The sequence below is a fragment of the Chanodichthys erythropterus genome, chromosome 11, assembly GCF_024489055.1.
Source record: "Chanodichthys erythropterus isolate Z2021 chromosome 11, ASM2448905v1, whole genome shotgun sequence".
Taxonomy (NCBI): domain Eukaryota; kingdom Metazoa; phylum Chordata; class Actinopteri; order Cypriniformes; family Xenocyprididae; genus Chanodichthys; species Chanodichthys erythropterus.
The window spans coordinates 39,987,546-40,010,208 of record NC_090231.1 but is presented as its reverse complement, the minus strand read 5'-3'; the positions used below and the strand labels follow the sequence as shown (position 1 = coordinate 40,010,208).

General features: G+C 36.5%; 1 protein-coding gene across 1 annotated transcript; it reads left to right on the top strand.

The window, feature by feature from the left end:
* Positions 1 to 6,787: 6,787 nt before the first annotated feature.
* On the top strand, positions 6,788 to 22,073 carry ltb4r (leukotriene B4 receptor). The gene is made up of 4 exons (XM_067399785.1): positions 6,788 to 6,943; positions 8,553 to 9,098; positions 16,378 to 16,645; positions 18,140 to 22,073. Exons 2-4 carry the CDS (start codon positions 8,587 to 8,589, stop codon positions 18,497 to 18,499), a joined length of 1,140 nt encoding a protein of 379 aa, XP_067255886.1. The 5' UTR covers positions 6,788 to 6,943; positions 8,553 to 8,586; the 3' UTR covers positions 18,500 to 22,073.
* Positions 22,074 to 22,663: the final 590 nt, after the last annotated feature.

The following is a 22,663-nucleotide window of genomic DNA, read 5'->3' as shown; positions in this document are numbered from 1 at the left end:
TGGTTCGGTTGCCTTCAGCCATTGGCTTTTTTTTTTTTTTTTTTTTTTTTTGGAGCATAATCAAAGTGTCAAAGCAATGATATAATGTAACAGAGTAAAAGCACGAGTCTTGCGCAAGCAGCGTTGTCTTTCTCTGAGGCCATATGAATGATGACATCTATCTAGAAGTGGAATGGATTTATGTAAATCTCACCTTAAAGGAAACCTGGAGTAGTTTGTGTTAACAATGTACAACTGCACCGCAGGATTCAGATCACTTAAAACCAACATCCAGTGAACTGCATATCCAAACAAAACTGTTCAGCACTAGTACCCAGCTAACAGGGAATGTTCTCATAACTTTGGCTAGTTCTGGCAGGGTTCTCTCAAAGTTATGAACAAACGTTCTTCCAGTAATGTTAAAAGAATGTTTGTTAAACGGTTTATCTGGTCTTTAATAATGTTCTCAAAAGGTTAGCACAAAAATGTTGTTTATAAATTATTTGAAGAAGGTTTTTCAAATGTATTCATAATGTTGTGAGAAAACACATGTAAAACAACATTCTTGTAACATCCTTTAAACATTAGAATGACAACAAACTTCAAATGATTAAGGTTGTGTGTAGGAAAAGTTTCATAGCCTGTCCCATAGTTATTGTTCCTAACCTTTCTCTTAAATTTATGTAAAGTTTATGCAAGTGTTTGAATTAAATGTTTTTTTAAAACAATTTTCATGAAATCAACATATATTGTCATTTGTATTTGATGGATGTTCTCATAATGTTGGCAGAAATCATTCTTTGAACAACATTCTTCGAACATCCTTTAAATATTAGTGATCACTATCTTTCTGGCTTAAAAATGGCTTAAGCTTGGACACAGCAAAATCCCCTGATCATTAACACTGCTCAGTGTGACCATTACTGATGACACCTGACTTTAATGAATAGAATCACTGAAGAAAAGAGGAACAAACATTTGAAGTCACCGTTGTGTTGACTGGTGTTTCCTGTAGTTGGGCTTTGTTGACCCTTAATTGCTTTGTTAGTTTATTTAATTTTTTCTGGCTGCAGTATTAGGGTACATATACATGACAATGATGCTTGTAGTTAGCGATGTCACTTTGTATAGAAAGATTGAGTGCCTGCGCACATACGCATTCTTTTAAAGAGCGCTCACATGAAACGTGCATGCCTATAGACTAACCATGAAATATGCATGTGCATGCCATCACCGTTTTCACACGCGTTTTTTTTAGTTTACACGGAGATGAGAATGGTACCTTTTTCAAAAACTTGCCCATTGTCTTAAATTAAATGAGTTTTCAGTTTAGTTGAAAACGTTATCGTGTGAATAGCCTCTTAGTGTGTTCAGAAAGCACATTTATGGTTTTAGAAGTTTTTGATACAGAATAACACCAAATGATGTTGACTGTTAGTTAATTATGACATCATTAGAAAGTATATAAGGAGCGCCTAGAGAACCAGTCAGTACCTTATCGTCTGAAGGGACTATTCAGCAGGCAATCCTGATGCATGGCTAGGAAACGCAGAGTCTCGTTCCCTGTTCTCAGGAAACCATGTTTACATAACCGTAACTTGTCAGGGAGGCTGTGCACTCTAAAGGAACCCAACAAGGGGAGTACATTTACCAGCTTGGGGGCTGATCCTCAATAGGGAGGCCTCAGAGAGGCCTTCAACCACTGACCAGCTTAGGGAGCCAAGTACAATGCAGGACAACCCTCAAACGAGGGGAGTACAGAGCTCAAACTAACAGATAAACCATACTGTAGGCACAGAATCATGGAGGCCCCGGAAGGGGCCTGCAACATGACGCAAATTCTACATTGTGTAGAAAAACACCTCACAGCAGCCATGCGAAAAGGCCAACAATGTGAAACTACAAGCTCAATCTGCTTAAGAACACCCAGATGTGGGGGAAAGCTTAAAGGGTGGCCTGTGAAGGCCACACACCTAAAACAGCATGCTTGCTGATAAGCAAGATCCCACAAACATGGAACTCGCTCAGAATGAACCAAGTTTAACTAGCAGATAAGACTGTAGAGTGCCCCCATATTATAGTCTACCTCAACACATTCCAACAAGCAGTGTACTCAGTAAAAGCACTTTTTACTCTTTAAGCAAGAGGAGTACAACTTACACCGTCATGCTCTAGAGGAGGTCCTGCGAATGAAACGGCGTCAGCTAGTGGCAGTGTCTATGCTCTAAGGGAGCCAAATCTGAGAACCAAACTTTCCAGTGAGGTTGACTAGTTTAGCTCAACCTGAGCACACATTCCAACAGGCAATATACTCAGCAAACATACAAACATATTTACTCTTTAAGAAAGAGGAGTACAAACTTACACCATCATGCTCTGAGGGAGGTCCAAACAGGACCTGCGACTTCAAAATGGCACGGGCGTCAACCTGTGGCAGTGCTAGTTTCCACGTGAGTAAACTCTAACTGAAATATCTACCAACAAGCTTTGTATTACAACAAGCTATTGTGCTCTGAAGGAGGTCCAAAACAGAGCCTTCTACTTCACACATCACAAGTGTCTGCTTGTGGCAGTGTTCAAGCTCTAAGGGAGCCATACAGGCAACATTCCAACAGGCAAAATACTCTGTAAAAACACTTTTTACCCTTACAGCAAGGTGAGTACAAACTACATCACCATACTCTAAAAGAAGGCCAAAGTCAGGCCTACTACTCCAGAACACACAGGTGCTAGCCTGTGGCAGTATTAAAGTTACTGAGCTCACAAAGTGTAGGGCAGAAATCAGAACTAACATATCAAAGTACAAAAACCTTGAACAATAAGGGATTACTATTAATCCCACCCTGAAAAATACAGGGTGGGTACTTCACATCAAAAATTCTCACCAAAAACAGGATACAATCTGTACTGAACCCTAGGTAACAGGAGCTTTCCTAAAAAGCTGCAACCATATCACCCTGAACATGGTTCAAGGGGTTCAGGGAAAAACTGAAGTCAAAGTACCACTAGATAGTTCTGCTATCTATTCTGCACCTACACCAAAGGGACAATGGGTCTTGGCCTGACAACTAGGAATGACTACACTCACATAACAGGGGTAGTATAAAAGGGCGTAAATGCTACTAGCAGACCGCCTAAACCTTAGTTCTAGCCTAGGCCAATTATAGCTGTGGGCCTATAAGGCCAACACATAAGCATAGATCTGCCTGGGGCTAAGAAACAACAGCCTTTACCAACGACCCTCAACTGAGAGGAGGCAAACTCTGAGAATACTAAATTTCTAATTTCTAAGGCTCAGAGGAGCAAAGCTCAACCCAAGAACACAATGTCAACTGTTGGGGGGTCATATTGGCTGTATTTGAGGGGCTCTGTTGCGCACCCCTTTTCACCTACAGTAACCAAACTTCATACAGTTTTAGATCTCATTGGGCCAAACAACTTTCACACTCTAAGTCGTATGCCAGTCCAGCAGGAAATCACACATTGAAACACGCATGTTCTGGAATTTGATATATTCTTCTTAAGGGATTATCCAATCACCACCAAAAGTCAGCATTAACCCAAGAGCTGCAAATGATAACTTCAAAGTCATTTGAAATTTGCCTATGTAAGGCCTGTTAAATTGGCCCAACTGCGATTTCCCACAGGATGTGGAAGGTTTCTTGCGCGTTCAGTCTTTTCACTGTGGCAAATTAGTTTAATTCCAAGTAAACTTTTATCTGACTCCATTTTATTATGACCTCAAATTTAGTTTAGAATGTCAACTGATTATTGGTCATTTGTATAATAGTTTAGGTACACATTTGATTATTCTATTTAACTCTTTACTCTTATTGTACTCGTTCATTCGGATTCTTATAACGCTTTGAGTCTCGCACCAGCTGGGTAAACAATCTCATATACACAAAATCGTCAGTCTTGGTCATTAGACAAATGCGATGACTAATACTTTTTAGACGTCGCACCATGCTTGCTTATTTCTAAAAGTATGTTATTTAGTCCCCATAGATCTGAACACATTGAATTAAAGCAAGACTATATCTAACCAGAGGTCATGACCCTTACCATAGAACCAAGCTGACCAATCTAACCTTTCTAATGGTAACTTCATGCCGTGGTTTACCCCGTACACTTAGTTAGAATAATATTACAAGATTCAGAGGTTGAGGCTCACCCTATTCAGATTGGTCCGACAGCCCTATGTTGTTCTGAACCATTATTAGCCTACACGGTCTAGGTATACAGAACCAATGCCAACGTGTTAGTCGGAGCTCTAAAACATTGGTTGGTGTACCCCACTGCTCCACCTAAACTGTACTTTAATCTGTTACTAACCTGAGCGTAGATTTGTGGGATTATGGATTTATAATCTACTAGAGTCAATAATTTCAGAGTGAGGCAGAATAAAATAAAATATAACAATATATTAGTCAGGTAAATGTATCATGCCAGTCACATAATCAATTAAAAGATGACCAATACAAAACATCAGATGCTCAGAAACAGAGTAAAAGATGCATACCAGACATTAGAAAAATACACAATGTCTGAAGGACACATGTGGGCGGATCGAATTACAGAATCGCGCCAGGAGCCTCCTGCGACATCTCTTTAAATACTCAGACCAAGACAGAAACTTCTTTCAAATGGAAACATGAGTTCACAATGGGAATCTGCATTAATCAGGGTCCTAGACTGAGTAGTTTACACCTGAAAAGACCCTGTGAAGGTGGACACACCCATTACAGAGAGTGAAATTTCTCTAAAATCTTAAAACCTTTATTACCTTCTGGTTTACTTAATTTTGCAAGAGAGAGTTCAAAAGTTAATTTCCTTTGTTTTCTCAAAGAGTAGCGCTCTTTTGGTCTGGACAGTCCAGCATCAGCATTTTCAGACATAATGACTTGCTTTTATTATTATGTATTGCATTTGGATAATATTAGACATTATCAAAATCTTCTTTCTGTCAGTTTAGGTTTTTATTTATTTATTTATTTATTTATTTTTGTAAATGTTGAATCTTCTGTCTCAACTAGTTGGGAAACAGTATGCAACTGATCCATTGATCTCAGTCTGCCTGTGTATGTGTGTGTGTGTGTGTGTGTGTGTGTGTGTGTGTGTGTGTGTGTGTGTGTGTGTGTGTGTGTGTGTGTGTGTGTGTGTGTGTGTGTGTGTGTGTGTGTGTGTGTGTGTGTGTACATGTCTGTTTTACACACTTAATGGTTTAGAGTTTAACCCTTTCATTGCTTTGTGGTTTCGCATTACAAGATAAGAAATCTCTTAGGACTTAGAACAGGAATAGGCAACGTTGGTCCTGGAGTGCTAATGTACTCGGCACATGTGTTGTTTTTATTTTAACCAGGTGGTGGCGCCAGATAACAATTAAAGGGTTAGTTCACCCAAAAATGAAAATAATGTAATGTAATTTATTTCTCACCCTCAAGTCGTTCTACAGCCATAAGACCTTCATTCATCTTCCGAACACAAATTAAGATATTGTTGATGAAATCCGATGGCTCAATGAGGCTTCTATTGAGAGTCATTCAAACTCTCAATGTCTATAAAAGGTACTAAAAACAAATTTGAAACTTTGAAAATTTGAGTTCAGTGGTTCTATCTTAATATTATAAAGTGACAAGAATACTCTTTGTGTGCCAAAAAAACAAAATAAAGACTTTAACAAAATCTATATGGGCTGATTTCAAAACACTGCTTCGGAGCTTTACGAATGGAATCATTGAATCAGCGTGCCAAAGTCACGTGATTTCAGCAGTTTAGTCGTTTGATGGGAGATCCGAATCACTAATTTGAAACAAAAGATTCATAAAGCTCATGAAGCAGGGTTTTGAAATTGGCCCATATAGATATTGTTGCAAAGTCATTATTGTGTTTTACACAAATATTCTCACTTTATAATATTAAGATTTAACCAGTGAACTCACATGAACTGTTTTAAATATGTTTTTAGTACTTTTATGGACCTTGAGAGTTTGAATGTCTTTGCTCTCAATGCAAGCCTCACAGAGCCATCGGATTTCATCAACAATATCTTAATGTGTTTTCCGACGATGAATGAAGGACTTACGGGCGTAGAGAGACATAAGGGTGAGTAATGACATTATTTTCATTTTTGGGTGAACTAACCCTTTAATCAAAATAGATTCATAGCGTTTTGGAACCAAACTCTTCATTTTGTCCTTGTTTTTTTCTCTTTACATCAGTGATTCTGCTTGTTAACAGCAGGTGTTTGAATGTTTGAAAGAATGTTTCAGGAACATCATACTATGATATTCTATCAACATTAACATAAACTGGAAATTTCTATGTTCTTGGAATCAACGTTCTTAGAAAGCTGAGTTGTTAATAAAAATTAAGTTGAAGGAATGTTTCAGGAACATCATTCTAACGGAGATCAGTCAAAATGAATCCACTGCACAAAAATCACCTGCAATTGTTTAATGTTGCGTGAATGTCCTACCCTGATTACAACAGTCGGCGGAAACGGTCACTCTCTCTTATGAAAACAATGTGGGTCATTTAGAAATCAAAGTACACACTGCAATTATCAGTGATCACGGGACTCCTTGTGTAAATCAATTAGAAATAGAGACATAAAGGGATAGAGCAAAAAATATGGAAACTTGGAAGACAAAATACAACAGAAAGAAAAGATATACAAAAACAATAAATGAAACAGCAGGGTCATTTTGTAATTGTTAACTGTTCTTTTCTCTTTCCTGTCTGAGGCAACTGGTAGTTTCTCAAGTAGCACATGCAAAGAGGAAGTGATGACGGTTTAAAAAAAAAAAAAAAAAAAAAAAAACTATTTATAAGATGATTATGATAAGGAAACTTCTGTCACTGGTTTCAACTGATTATATTACATGTACTGCCACGCCAAAGTTCTCAGCTGCTGCTTTCATACTACAAGATACTCCGCATGATTATCTGCTCTCTTACTAAGGTAAGGCTTTTTCATGTCTATAGGCTACTATTTTGTCTATCTATTTATATTTCTACAATGGGCAAGGTACAGAAGTACCTTTTGAAGAAAACAATACTACAGAAGTCGTATTGTTTTCTTGAAAGTAAATTGGATTTGGTGACTTTTTTTGAATATATGGCCAATAGTCACATTTGTCATGCTTATGCTTGAAATGTTCTTCTTAAGAACATTATATTTAGTACTGATACATGAGAAGAGCATGTTATCAGTCAATGTGTCTAAAACATGGTCAACACATCATTTCAACAGGAAATCTTTCACAGAATATGACAAGTAGCATATCAACTGAGGTTAAAACACAAATGTGCTATAAAACTACATTTAATGAAAATCCTGTTCACAAAACAGTCAAGTAGATTTCCATAAAGATCACAAAAAATGCAAGAACTGCAATGATAAGCATATTTTAATTGCACAGCGACAGGTTGTGGTGTGCAGAGAGAAAAGGAAAAAAAAAAAGGTGTTAAAAAAACAACACATGTCAGTGCTAACCATTAAAGTAACAGGCCAAAAATTTTTGTAGGCAACTCACACTTACATCATTCCAGTGCTGTGTAGCACAATTTATTCATAAAACAAGAACTTTTACACTCGGTTGCACAACTGAAGCTTTATTACATAAAACGATATTGTGAGCAGGAGCTATGGACAAATTATTACAAAGAAGAATGCCAGTTATTAAAATACTTTTTATTAATTTTTATTATAATTTATATTCCTTTATTTTGATATATTTCTAAGTTAGTAAGTGATGTTAAAAATTGCGCTGCAAAGTTTTGTATTGCGGATTATGGGCTGCTCAGTGCCAGAAAGGCCACTTATATAGTCTTTCCCTGTGTGAAGTTAGAGAAGGTACATTTTTAAAACACATCTCCGAACCCCTGCATGTGCTCTTGTGCTACACCTGTTTTTGTTTCCTCAACTCTGCCACTCTGCCAAGTCAATGAAAAGCGCTTTGCGGCAATCGAAAAAGGAACAGCTCTTTGTGTTGGGCAATATCACCACTATTGCAAACACAGCAAAAGACTACTTATACAGATCTTGAGAAACTTGATGTCCTTTTTTTATCTTCAGTTGATTTCATCTAAGTGGCTGGAAGTGAGACATATTTCTTGTGTTTCTGCTCGTCTTTTTTTTTTTTTTCCCTGTTCTCTTCTTTCCTTTAGTTATTCTGCTTGTTAACAGGTTTGTTAATGGCTGACATGATACGGATTTTGTGGCTCAGATAAGATTCAGTTCTGGTTAATTTACTCTGCTTTTGGGTGACATGTGGCATTGCTTTTGCCTGCTTGTGGTCCAGATATGAAAAATAGGATCAGACTGGCCAAGTGCCATCATTCTATGTGGTTTTGAGCCAGATCATCATGTCACGTTTGCCAGGTGTGGCCCAACACAGTGTTGCTATCTGGGATGGATGGAACCAATGACAATCAATTAAAATCTGTATATCTATAAGCATATTTTTCTTAATGTATTTTCCGTATCAATCATTTTTTTGTAGGCAAAAGGGAAAGTGATCTTGTCTTTATTTTTAATTTCTTTCTCTCGGTTTACCTTCTTTCCACAGCAAACAAGAGAAGCAACAATTTAGTTTGAATCAAATGGCCACTTTTGTTTCTACGGAGACTCCCGTTCTTTATGGACCATCTACTTCATCTGTCATACCTGCATCATCTTCCAAACTATCCATCTCCCATCAGATCGGGATCGCGATCCTGGTCATTGCATTTGTGTTTGGTTTTCCTGGCAACCTGTTTGTGGTGTGGTCGGTCCTGTGTCGAGTTCGTCGCCGCTCTGTCACCTGTCTGCTGATTCTGAATCTGGCTGTGGCTGATGCGCTGGTGCTCCTGAGTGCGCCGCTGTTCATCAGGTTCCTGGCGGGACCGAGAGGCTGGGAGTTTGGCGCCACCCTCTGTAAAACGGTCCATTACCTGTGTTGCGTCAACATGTACTCCTCAATCTACCTTATTTGCCTGATGAGCATGGACCGCTGGCTGGCCGTCACAAAGCCGTTTCTGTCTCAGAGATTGAGGACCAAGAAAAGGCTCCTGTCTGTCATGTTGGGCATCTGGGTGATGGCTTTTCTGATGGCTTTGCCCATGCCGTTCTATCGGTGAGTCTGAGATTTTTTTCTGGTCACACTACAACACAAATCATGCTTTGAATTAAGAAAAAACAATGTTGTAAATATAAAGGGTGCATCATGTCACTCAGCACAGCAGATTCATAATAAAACACAATACTATGATAGACCCCTATTAGTCCAACACAGAAGTTGACATTCTCACTTCCAAGGTGTTAAAAACTGAAGCATGGCCAAGTGCAAGTAAGACGTTAGGCATTGCTATATCATCAAACCACACTGCAAAAAGAGATGTTAAAAATGACACGTTGTGCAGAATTTTAACACGTGGTGAGTGTGCTCAGGGACAACACATGTGTCAAATTTAACAGTAGATCAGACAAACATTCAGGCACATATTTTGAATTTTTTTGCAATGACAATTACTTGGAAATATTGTAAAATTTTAATTTTGTACTAATTGGAGTAATACTTCGTTATATCTGCTCCAGTTGTGTTTGATGAAGAATATATTTGGGCCTCAAAAGACACAACACGGGAAGTAGGAATGTCAGTTTTAAAATGAAGAGAATGTGGCTTTTCAATATTAGATGCTTCAGTCTTAGAAAAAGAAGACCAAACTAATCTGTGGTGGACAGGACAAGTTTCACACCTAGAATATATTGTCCACAGCACGCCAGGCCCTCATCCAAAGGAATGGTTACTCTGTCAATCCTCGCAATGATGTACTGTCATGTTGTGCTCTTCAAACTTCCAATGTAGATCGGCTGTGGTCTGGTCTTTGATGCGGTCTCAAAACTGCTGCAGAGGGATGCAATACTGGGTCCAAGCTTAGAGTTAAAGGTGCCCTTGATTCAAAAATTGAATTTACCTTGGCATAGTTAAATAACAAGAGTTCAGTACATGGAAAAGACATACAGTGAGTCTCAAACTCCATTGTTTCCTCCTTCTTATATAAATCTCATTTGTTTAAACGACCTCCGAAGAACAGGCGAATCTCAACATAACACCGACTGTTACGTAACAGTCGGTGTGTACGCCCCAATATTTGCATAATGCCAGCCCATTATGTTCCCAACATTATAAAAGGCATTAGACAAGGGCAGCCAGTTAACGTCTGGAGCTGCACACAGCCGAATCATCAGACTAGGTAAGCAAGAACAGCAGCAAAAAATGGCAGATGGAGCAATAATAACTGACATGATCCATGATAGCATGATATTTTTACTGATATTTGTAAATTGTCTTTCTAAAAGTTTCGTTAGCATGTTGCTAATGTACTGTTAAATGATGTAAAATTACCATCGTTTCTTACTGTATTCACGGAGACAAGAGCCATCGCCATTTTCATGTTTTAAACACTTGCAGTCTGTATTATGCATAAACATAACTTCATTCTTTATAAATCTCCCCAACAGTGTAGCATTAGCCGTTAGCCACGGAGGACAGCCTCACATTCACTCAGAATAAAACTTTAACATCCAAATAAATACTTTACTCATATAATTCGAAGCATGCATGCAGCGTGCATGACGAACATCTTGTAAAGATCCATTTGAGGGTTATATTAGCTGTGTGAACTTTGTAAATGCCCTGTAATATATAGTCGACAGCTCATGTGGCAGGGAGCTCGCGATTTAAAGGGGCGGCGCCGAGTGTAAATCAGTGCATAGTTAATGATGCCCCAAAATAGGCAGTTAAAAAAAAAATGTAAAAAAATCTATGGGGTATTTTGAGCTGAAACTTCACAGACACATTCAGGAGACACCTTAGACTTATATTACATCTTGTGAAAGAACATTCTTGGGCACCTTTAAGGGGAGAAATTTTTTTTTTTAGGAGTTTATAATGCATCAAGACATCATTACAAAAATAACGGTCCATGTAAAACTTACCGGTACAAAATTATATTGAAGGAATGAAATTTCATATTTAACATTGCATCGACTTCCATGCAATGGTGTCAGAAGATATGCAAGAACAACCATCATTGTGTAGCACCTTTTAATCTGAAAATTAATGAAAACTAAAAGATTAGAGATACAACAAATGTTTAAGTGTATGATTAAGAGCAGCCTATGAGCCTAGGGTTGTTGTGATAACCACAAGATTACAATACTGACAAGCCAGCCACAGAGGATGGCAAATAACTGCTGCAACCATGAAGTTTATTTTTATTTATTTTTTATGACTAAACCGTCCTCATTTTACACTCAATGCAAGTGTTTTTAAGGTTAAATAAGTTAGTAAGAGTAAAGATGTTTTTCTTTATTAAGATTTTATGTACCATTACACACACATATATATATATATATATATATATATATATATATATATATATATATATATATATATATATATATATATATATATATATATATATATATATATATATATATATATATAATACAGCGGCCCCCTCATTTTTAGATGGCCCCCCCCCAAAAATGAAATTCTGGCTACGCCACTGTTCTGGGGGTATATTTAAGATTGTGTATATTTTTATAAAATAATATATTACAACAGTTGAACACACAAAGACAAATTTGTTTGTGACGTGAACCACACAGAAAGAACTTCAGCGACAACATCTTCACTGACTCCTGAGAGAGAGAGAGAGAGAGAGAGAGAGAGAGAGAGAGAGAGAGAGAGAGAGAGAGAGAGAGAAAGAGAGAGAAGTGAATGAAATAAAGAACATTTAGTTGAACTTGTTCAACTAATTTTAAATTACATTTTTAAAAAATCTTAGTGACCAAAGAGCACACATTATATATGATACAAAAATAATTATATCAATCTTCATACAAATTAATGTTCATTTTACTGTTATTGCATACTGTTCAAATATTTGGAAACATTTTATTTTGATGCTGTGGGAACAAAGGTTCAAGAAAATAAAACGTTCATGTCATTAAAGCCCATCTGAACTGAGAAATAAAATAAGAGAGATGCAATAAATCTCAATAGCATGAAAATAGCAGCGTCCGGTTGTGCAGGCAGATGCTACTCTATACAGTAGAGGGCGCAGCTCAAACAAACCTTTTAGCTGTGCTGCCGTTCTGGATTAAAGAAGAATAGGATACAGGAGAAGGAAGTTCAACACTTATTTCTAAATCAAATTTAAAGTAATTTTTGCTTGTTAGTATGGTTGAATTAGATCATTGAAGATCAGCAGACATAAGTTAATAAAGTGAGATTAGATACATAAAGAGACTATATATTAGATACATATAGTATATTACAGGTTTGCGTAAAATTCGGAGATCGCATTTGACTGTTTTTATTCATTTTGAGGAATACTGAATGTTTTTCTGCAAGTGAGAGGAGTAAATGCATGTTCACATTTAGTCTAGAACTACAATAATAGTCATGTTTACGCAGCACACACAACACCTCTGCTCTTTATTTCTCTCAACGTGGGGACAGGAGAGCGGTCAGTCAATAAATGTGAAAAGTAACTTAGATAGTTACTTGAAAATGTAATCTGATTACACAACTCGTTACTTTTAATGCGTTACTCCCAACACTGGCTATGAATGAATGAAATATTTAACAAACAAAAAACACTTCAACAGTATAAAACATGTTACAGGTGGGCAAAAGTACAGTTGCAGGGATTTACTGCAAAAACGGACCCCAAAAAAAGTTATTAATGTAGGCTACAGGGCGGCCCATACAGGAGTCACCTTGGGCCCAACCTGTCTGGGACTTCGTTACAGTTACTGCCGAAAAAAAATATTAATTTGTTCACCACTGACTAAATGCAATTGGAACACAGAAAACAACAACAACAACTATTTTTTACAGATTTCAAACCTTCCTCAAAAGTGCTCAAGATGTCAGAAATGCACAAAATAGGTCACAGAAATGATTGCCTAGCCAATTTGAACTGCTTCCTGTATTGTAAGCATGTTTGGATGGCAGGAACAGCTCTTCTTTTGCCAAAATTGTCATGTTTAACGAAGAATGATGGACAATTAATTCAAAGACTGTAAACCTAAAGGCATATACAGTAAATATAATTAAATATAATTAATCAGGGCAAAACTAATGACCCATAAACTGTGTTCCAAATTGTTATGCAAGTGACATTAGTAGGACAATAAACGTCTCTTTTTTTCTTTTTCTTTTTTTAAATCAAAGAAAGTGTTTGTTTGATTGTTTGTCTTTTTAGATAACTGGTATCAACCTCAGACTGGTTTGTTAAATAGTTTGCCAGATCTTCTTAGGTAAATGGAAAACCTACTTAAAGAGATGTTCTACATTGTTAAGCAAGTCACAGTTTGCGTGCAATATGGGGAGGAAGAAAGATCTTTCTGAAGATGAAAGAAATGATGCAATGTTTAATGGTGCAAAAGTAATGTTACATTCCTCCCAGTCTAGGATAGGGGAAGCAACATTAAAGTTAATGATATAAAGAATGAAAATAAAAGCAAAACTTGGCTCCAAAAATTACATGCCAAAAACACAAGACATGTACAACCAGGTTTGTTGGTGTAACAAAAGTGTAGGAAGTGTAAAATAACCAGTAGTGGGAAAAGCCAACAACAACAAAAATTCTAACTATAGGAAATTAGTCTACACTCAAAGAAAAGGAACTTTAAACTTCTCTACTTTAAACAGGAGAAAACCAAACAATTTCCAAATAAAATAAAAATGGCACCCACTCCCTAGTATTTCCATGTTTGGACTATATACAATATTTACAAGAGAAACATCAGATCAACACGATTTCCATTCACAAATTCTAGTAGGCTATTTGTACAGGCTTTACATTTTTATTTCAATGTTGTAATTAGCAATTTATTTAATTTTACCTTTGAAGCTAATTTATTACGTGACAGCATTAATTAAAGTTCCTTAAGGGTCAAGATTGTCAAGATGAAGTCCATTTCATCTTGACAATCTGCATTTCCTGCTCTGCATCAAGCCACTCCCAGAACTGCTGTTGCGGTTGAAATGAATGCACGCACACAGCATAGAATGTATCCTGTGTGAGACTCCAGTAAAATTATAATTTAATTATTCCCACACTAATAAATCTCTCAACGAGTAAAACTGGCTATGTCTATATTATGATAGACTACACAACATTAGATTATTATTTGCAAATTTATTTTCAATATTATTGTCCCTGGTTCACAATGGTGAACGCTTTTAAAAAAAAAGTAGCAGTGGCTGGGACAGACTTTAAGCATCACCCCTGCTTAAAAAGATGCCATCTAATCCTGTTTACATGAAATATGCTCCCGAGCAGGTTTGAGCTCACGGTCCTGTTGTTATGACAGCAAGTCCAGGATGAGCGTTGAAGAACCGAACAATAACCCAAGATCATGCCAAATCGTCATCAATCAAATCCAGCTACCTGAGTTAGCGGCGTACAAAGAACGGACCCTTGGAGACCAGCCAGGATTTATACACACTTCCTTTTGTTGAGGACCAATCAGCAGATAAGCATTCTCACCTGGATATACCTGCTCAGACAAAGGAGAAGAAGAAGAAGGAGGGGGAAAGAAAATGACCACCACTGCCACCCAGTGGACTAAGGGCCACAAAACATACAAAAACTAAAAGAAATAAAAGATATTACGTAACAGTGTGAAAACTGAAAGGAGATTATCGAACTACACTCAAAAAATGACTCTTGCTGCTTGCTCAGTTTATTTATTTACATCTGAACCAACACAAATATTTATTTTTTACTTAATTGAAATTTTCACTCAATTGTATTATGTTAAATTAAATTAAATTTGCAAAATGTTAGGTTAACCTAAACCATTTGTGTTGGGACTACATTAATCATTTATGTTGCATTGATTGAAACTGGGCAGTGGAGTTCCCAGCATGCTTTGCGTATGGATAGATCAGGACAGTAAATGTTGAAATTAAATGCTGTTTATTGTTTTTTAGTAAAGGGAAATACCTTTTAAAGTTTGATGTTCAGATCAATACACAGAGTTCATTTGATTTTTTGAGGTTATGCTGAAGTGTAGACCTTGTGGTTAGTCTGTGGGTGGCTACATGAAATATCTATGTTGTTCTCAACAAGCTTTAACTGTTCTAAAGCCAGTGCTGAGACGTTCTTTACCTGATCATTACTTGCATTCTACAAATTTTACACTTAGCATATGAAAAAGAATTGTAGTTCAGTTTTTATAGAAATATATTAAAAAAAAAATTACAAAACCTGTAACAATTATCACAACCTAAGCACAAGCGCACGTCTTCACCACGATGGTAACAAAAACAAAACAAAAATTTAAAAAAATGTATACTCTAAAAGTCTTTTAAATGTTCAAAATAACTAAACATTAAACACTTAAACACTAACAGGTCTTTCCATTTCCTTAAAAGCACAGAAAACTTGAGCAACTCTGCACAGGGGCACCAGTCCGAATTGCAATGGCACTGGTTGGATCAACAAGAATGAATTATGTTCAGGAAACATTCACAGAATACGTCAAATGAAACTGGTGTGATCTCATTCAATTAGGATGAATTTTACTCATCAGTACAATTAACCTAGCTCAAGTTCAAATAAATCAGTTTAAATAAACTGTGTGAAAATATGTGTCATAATTAAATTAAGTTAGACCAACAAGTTCTTTTTTTAAGATTTGAGTAATTTACAGCACAAGAGAACTCGGTCAGATAAAGGCTTATCAAGGAAAGTTTCTGTCAAAAAAAACTAATTGTAATAAAAGGACAGCTCTAAAAAAAACGCCACTTTTGATCAGCAAACAGGTATTTGTAGCAGCTGGTGTTCTTAAGGTTCATGAGACTCCAGAGACACCAGCTTCAAATACCTATTTGCTACTCAACAGAGGCTTTTTATATAGTGGTCCTTTTAAAACAATTAACTTGTTTGACAGAAACTTTCATTAATAAGTCTTTATCAGACCAAGTTCTGCTGTGCTCTAAATCCTCCAAACTGCTAGTTTGGTAATCTCTTTTTAGTTTTCACACAATATTAGTTGTTTTCATACCTTTTGCATCATAACATTGCACCATTTCACGCTTTTCATCTTCTTCCTCCCAATATTGCATGAGAACCAAGTTACTCAATCAAAACTCACTTTCTGACATGCTTTCTTCAGCTTTCCAGTTAGTCCAACAGTACACTGAACTAAGAATAATCTTTTGGGCATGTCCGATATACTGAGAAATATCTGCAGAGGGTTTGATCTTTAATATCAGTTTATAAATATTGTAATTAAAATAGTCTCCTCTGACTTCTCTCTCTCTGTCTCTCTTTAAATGTTAATTTCTTTCATCATGCTTTTTATTTGTATCTTCTTTGCACTAACAGTTCCTCGCTGATGGTCGGTCCAAATGTGTATGTGTGTATTCCATACCACTGGAAAGACAGCACTCATGAAATCTTTCAGTACTTGTGGGAGACTGTGCTGGGTTTCCTGCTGCCCTTCACCTTCATCCTGTTCTGCTATATCTCTGTGATCTGTCGGCTGCGTAGCGCCATGTTCCAGCGCAAAGGAAGAGGAAACTTCCTCATTCTCCTCATCATCGCTGCTTTTACCCTCTTCTGGCTGCCGTACCACCTAATCAACATTCTACAGGTGAGTAACACCTCACCAGGGCCGGATTAAGGTGGTCAGGGGCCCCTAGGCTGGTGGTCAGGGACCCCTTTGTGTGAATCACCTTGTATTGTTGTTAAAATAGTGCATATTTGCATATATGAAAAATAATTTGAAGCATATTGTATGTTTTATACTAAGGGTGTAACAGTTCAAATTACTCACTGTTTGTTTGTATCACGGTTTTAGGGTCACTGTTTCGGTACGGTTCGGTATGTGCTTCATGTGCTGAAAAACGACTACTGTCAAATAAAAATAAATAACATTTGAACAAATAATCAAACTACAAGCAACAACACTAATAAATACAATAGAGCAAAGATACTTTGCTTTTCAGGGTTTTTTTTTCAGGTAGGTCTAACATTAGTTTTCAGAAACAGAATAAGGTAATCAAATGTAAAATAACATTGCATATTGGACTATATAAATTAAATATTGATTGTTATTGAAGTTACAAAAATTATTCAATCAAGAGCAGTGAGTGATTTCCTTGTCTTTTGTTGTTTGATTAAAGTTAAAAACACAGACAGCAGGAACATTAGGCTGCTGTCACTTTAAGACAGAATGTACTGATCCAATACACTGATTCTGTACACATGCGTTGTCCTTCTCGACTGTTTATGTTCACTTAAGTCTTAAGACATTACCGACTATGTCTGCAATACTCACCAAGACAGGCATAATTTTGACATATTTTTACATAATTTTTGTGTCAATTTGTCTGTTCATATATTCAGTATTTGAGTTTTCATTCCTGTCTACTTGCTCTTGAATGTGTGCTTTCATGAATGCACTCGGATTTCATCAAAAATATCTCAATTTTTGTTCCGAAGATGAACGGGTGTAGAACGACATGAGGACAAGTAATTAATGACATCATTTTCATTTTTGGGTGAACTTACTCTTTAAGGAAGTGTCGCATGATTTTACTGGATTCAGCCTCATGAATTATATCCTTCAGTATATATTGTTCAGTCTTCACATGTTTTTAAATCCTTTTCAACAGTTGGATTTCAGAAATGTTTTCATCTGGAAGATTCCTGTCAGATAGACAGAAAATGTCTTTAAGATCTTTTCATTTATAATGTATGTAAAACTTAAAAATGGTCATCAGATGTTTGTACAACAGATGTTTTCCAGATGAAGCACTCTTTAAAAGACTTCTTGGAGACGTGTGCTTCCTGGGTTAATTTTACCTGTTGTCCACAAATACGCTTGACTTGATGATTGGCTTGAAAGGTCACCTGTAGTGATTTATTAAGTAGTTATGTAGGAGGCAAATGATTTAGAAAGGCGATTTTGAATATATTTGTGAGGTCAGTTTACTAATGAGATGAGTTTTTGAGCTTTCAGCTCGCTTCAAAAAAAAAGAAAATAAGCCTGCCAATGTTTTTTTTTTTTTAAGTATGTACAAGAAGAGTCCATTTTTTCACATTTTATGTCCCATTTCTCTTTCTTGTTGGTCTGTTCTCACAGGTGATTGGTCTGATGCAGAATTCTGATTCTGTTTTAAATGTGGCAAAAGTGGCCCGTCCCAACGTGACGGCGTTTGCCTTTATGAGCAGCAGCGTAAACCCCGTCCTGTATGTGTTTGCCGGCAGTTCTCACATCCGTCAAGCTGGTCTTGGCTTCATGGCCAAACTCTTTGAAGGAACCAACTCGGAGTCAGGCTCCACCCGCACCAGGTCCAGCCGTGGATCTAATGCAGAGAGCTCTGTTTTTACTAAGCTGTCTGTCAAGCTGAGTCGTAAAGGGGACGGAGCAGGAGCTGACCCCCATGAGGAGACCATGGCAGACAACAGAGATGAGATGAAGACTCTGACCACCCTGCATTAAAGTGCTCACATTGTGCTTTCATTCCCCTGAAGTCCATTTATAATGTTAGTTCAGGCTGTTGGACTCCCGTCATCCAACTGAAATAATAATAACATCATCTTCTGCTGCTGCTGTTTCAGAATAAACGTATCTTTATTTCCTCTGTCTAAATACTTGATTGTGATTGGCTGGGATGCGGACATTAAAATATTCTCAGATAGCAAGCAACCATCGAAACAACGTCAAATCAATGTCAGTATGTCAATGATAACTGCATTGAATCAACATCACTTTTGCACCTGCAATTAATGTTGAAAAAATCAATGGTAATGGCATTGAATCAATGTTACAATGTGATGTTGGTTCAACATAATGCTTGCACTCTCAGAAAATGAAACACAACAACTACAACTGACTTAAAGCCACACAGCCTGAAATCAACTGTAAATAAAAGACACAAAATCTCTCAAGATCTCAGCAGAAGTTCTTTTTGAGAATTAACAGAGGTTTAGATGTTGATGTTTTATTGAAAATATTGTGTCACCATTGTGGTGATCAGTGTTCCCTTTAGTTGGGCAGTTTGACTTTTTATGTGAGTTTGTGGTCTTTGTAACAGCATTTACCCAACACATAATTTGTTGCAAAGACAGCCAGAAACAAAGATGATCAGGTGATATAGTTTTCAGCATCATAAAGTAGAATAAGTCATAATTCTCATCACTGCACCATAGTATAAAACTCATGGCTCCCAGCATGCATTGCAGCATGAAGCAATGCACCATTGTTGATATTCATATGCTGATTCTTTAATGTCTGCGTGCCTAGAAAACCCTTACAAGATCAGACGTTCTTAATTTTATACATTATTTAAAAATCACAATTAAGAAAGAAAACAACAAATAACCACTTTTGGTCAGGAATAAGATTATTCTACTTTATGATGCTGAAAACTGTATTATCTGATCATCTTTGTTTCCGGGTTTCTTTGCAACAAATTATGTCTTTTGGTGACCACAGTTACAAAGACCACAAACTCACATAACAAGCCAAGAGTCAACCTGCCCAACTAAAGTAGACACTGATCAACACATCAACATCTAAACTTCTGTTAATTCTCAAAAATGTAGACGAATGACACAGTAAATCGGGTTAATAATAAGTCAAGCTGTTTGTGGAGTTGTTTACTCCTCCTCTGCGATCTTCAGATATCTATTGTCATCTTTTATCTTAAGGCTGTGTGGCTTTAAATCAGTTGTAGATGTTGTGTTTCATTTTCTGACAGTGCAAGCATGATGTTAAACCAACATCACATTGTAACATTAATTCAACGCCATTACCATTGATTTTTAAGTAATTTTTTCAACATTAATTGTGGGTGCAAATGTGATGTTGATTCAATGCAGTTAAAGGTGGACTGTTTGTAAGTTAGTTCGGCCGATGCCAACAACAAACATCTAACCAATCAGCATCAGGGGGCGTATGATGGTCGAGGAGAGAGAACAAGCAAGAGGGAGGTTCAAAAATAAAATAAAAAACTGCAGAAAGAGAAATGCGACACAATACAAAAGAGCTCAAAAGAATATCGCTGGAATGAAGGTTTATACCCAGGAAAACTGCTTTAGGACCCGCGTTTATATTAGAAAAGCTTTCCAGTGCTGGAGAGAGCTAAGTGGGAAGGCCTGAAAACAGACATGGAGGCTGCTTTAATGACGCTCATGTGAGCACACTGGGTTTTGATGGTCTGGAGCTGCTGTGCTGTTTGCAACTAACAACGAACACTTTGTATTTATTCTTGTGTACTGGGCTTTCATCTTTTTGTGCTTCCTTGTCGTTCGTTCATCAACTGTGATTTATTTTTCGTGAAGCATTTTGTTGCGTGTCAGCAGTGATAAATAGACATCCACTTGCATTGCGTGTGTAACAGCGGCCAGATAGTGAGAGTTGAGCAGGTAAACAACTGCAAACTGACGACTGTTAGAAAATGCGGTGCTTAGTGTCAAGCCTTGCATGCCAGCAGCGATCAGGTTTTTTAGACCAACTCGGAGCAGGGTGGTTAGGATTGGAGTGTGAGTTTTAGAGGTGGAGCAATGAAGAGAGGGGTGGGTTTGTTTGGGTTGATTTCAAATATCAACAATGTCCAACAGCGTAGTTCAAATACTACTTACAGCACTTTTAACATTGACATTGATTTAATGTTGTTTTCGATAGTTGATTTGCTATTGTTACATTTTTTTAGATTTTGTCTTTTTTGTGAAAATTCTTTCTTAATGCTCCTGCTGTTTACTGTTTTTTGTTTGTTTATAAAAAATGAATATATTGGCATGTAAATGCATCCTCATCTTTTGCTTGCTTATGTCCACACCACATTTAGGCTATGTCCAGACTGTCAGTCTAAATCAGATTTTTGTGCATATCGGATTGAAATCCGATCAGATTTAGAAAGTGTGAACCCGATAAAAGAGAGAAGTAGCAACATACAGAGATCCTTAAAACACAAATGAGGAAATTAGGGAAAAAAAAAAAAAAAAACTCTCATCAGTTCAGTTACAATATAATGATGCTTTGACCCCTCACAAAATTCAACTGATTCTGAAATTAAGACAACAAAAATACAGAAATAGTCTGTAAAAGCAAACAGTGATTCTAGCCCTTGAGGCTCTTAAATTCTAGCAAAGCAAACAGACCCATGAATCACTGATGAATCAGGAAAACAGACCCTCAAAAGAATAATTTAGAAAATTTACACCTCACTAATATTTTACTGATTAATATGTATATGAACTATTTAAACAGAGCAGAAGATTTTCATCTTTTTAACCCTCAAGTAGTGATGGGAGAATCATTTTTGAAACTTTGAATCAATTGAACCAATTGACCCTTCGCAAAATGATTCGCTGTTTCGAAACACTCGAAACGCCACACTGTCAGTGAGTGTCCTGCTGGTCAGAACACTGTAAATGCAACAAAGACATGCATAAATATCTTTCACAATTAGCCTACAGCTTACGATTTACCAATTACAAATGGTTTATTGACAGTGTCATATGTTAAATGCAAATAACTAATATCATTAAATATAAAGAGACTTTATAATATATTTCCATTTTATTCAATTTTATTCAATTGTAGTGCTTGTTTTGTTTATGGAGAGCTTGGTAAATCAGGCCAGTGAAAAGAAAAAAAAAAGAGTAAAACTCTTCTTTTTTATTATACAAATGTGCCAATAAAATGACTAGAAATGTATAAAACTGATGCGGGATCAGGTAAAGCCATACAGACACAATGGGTTCACAGAGATCGTAGTCTGGCGAGTCTATCGTACTTTTACGTGAGAGAAGGGGTACGTCGCCATCACAGACGCGTGACATCAACGTCGTTGAGAAGTACGTCGCCTAATCTTACTCTCAGGTTTTGTTTTGTTTTTCTAGCTATTCTTTTCTTTGTTATGTTTCTTATCAACCATTGTTAACTTTTTTATTTTACTTTCCTGTGTTCTGTTGACATTGAATATATTCTTGATACATATTGTGTAGCTATTGTATACAAAGTTGTATGTTATTAATGCCATACAAGCATAATAATAAAATATATATATACAAAATATTCTCTCACTTTCTCCTAAAGATTAAGGATGTGCAAAATTATACACCACCAGAGTTGCAATTTTATTTCACCATATTTAAAGATGAACACAAATTAAAAGATGAACTTAAACTTTAAAGATGAACACATAAATTCAGTAATTATAATCTATAAACATAATATTGTCAGAATGTCATTCTGCTTTTACATTTGATGTCTTTATAAAAACAGTGACTCAGACTATCAAACTGGATGCACTAACTTAATTATTACTAAAAAAGAAACAGGAGAGAAGACTTTACTTTTTACCTTTCATCATTTGCAAAATTTTCCTTCACCTGAATGACTGTTCTGTGTTTTGTTGTTTGTCTTGTAGTAAAGTGCTGGATTTTTGTATCTTATTCTTACAAACATTTACTATGAAGACTTGAAAAAATACAAAATAGAGACTCACTGTTGTTAAACAATATTTAATATTCCAACACGAATAACAAAAATACAAGAACAAATATTAAACCCACCAGTGATTGATCTGATTTGATTTATTATTTTCAAATCAATACTCTCAGATTTATTGAAATCACTGCCTGTTAAATAAAACAT

What these genes read in the sequence shown, in the direction of transcription:
- ltb4r (XM_067399785.1), top strand. Translation starts at nt 8,587, where the DNA reads ATGGCCACTTTTGTTTCTACGGAGACTCCCGTTCTTTATGGACCATCT. An exon ending in TTGCCCATGCCGTTCTATCG is followed by an intron (nt 9,099 to 16,377) that starts GTGAGTCTGAGA and finishes TTGCACTAACAG; the next exon opens with TTCCTCGCTGATGGTCGGTC. An exon ending in ACCTAATCAACATTCTACAG is followed by an intron (nt 16,646 to 18,139) that starts GTGAGTAACACC and finishes CTGTTCTCACAG; the next exon opens with GTGATTGGTCTGATGCAGAA.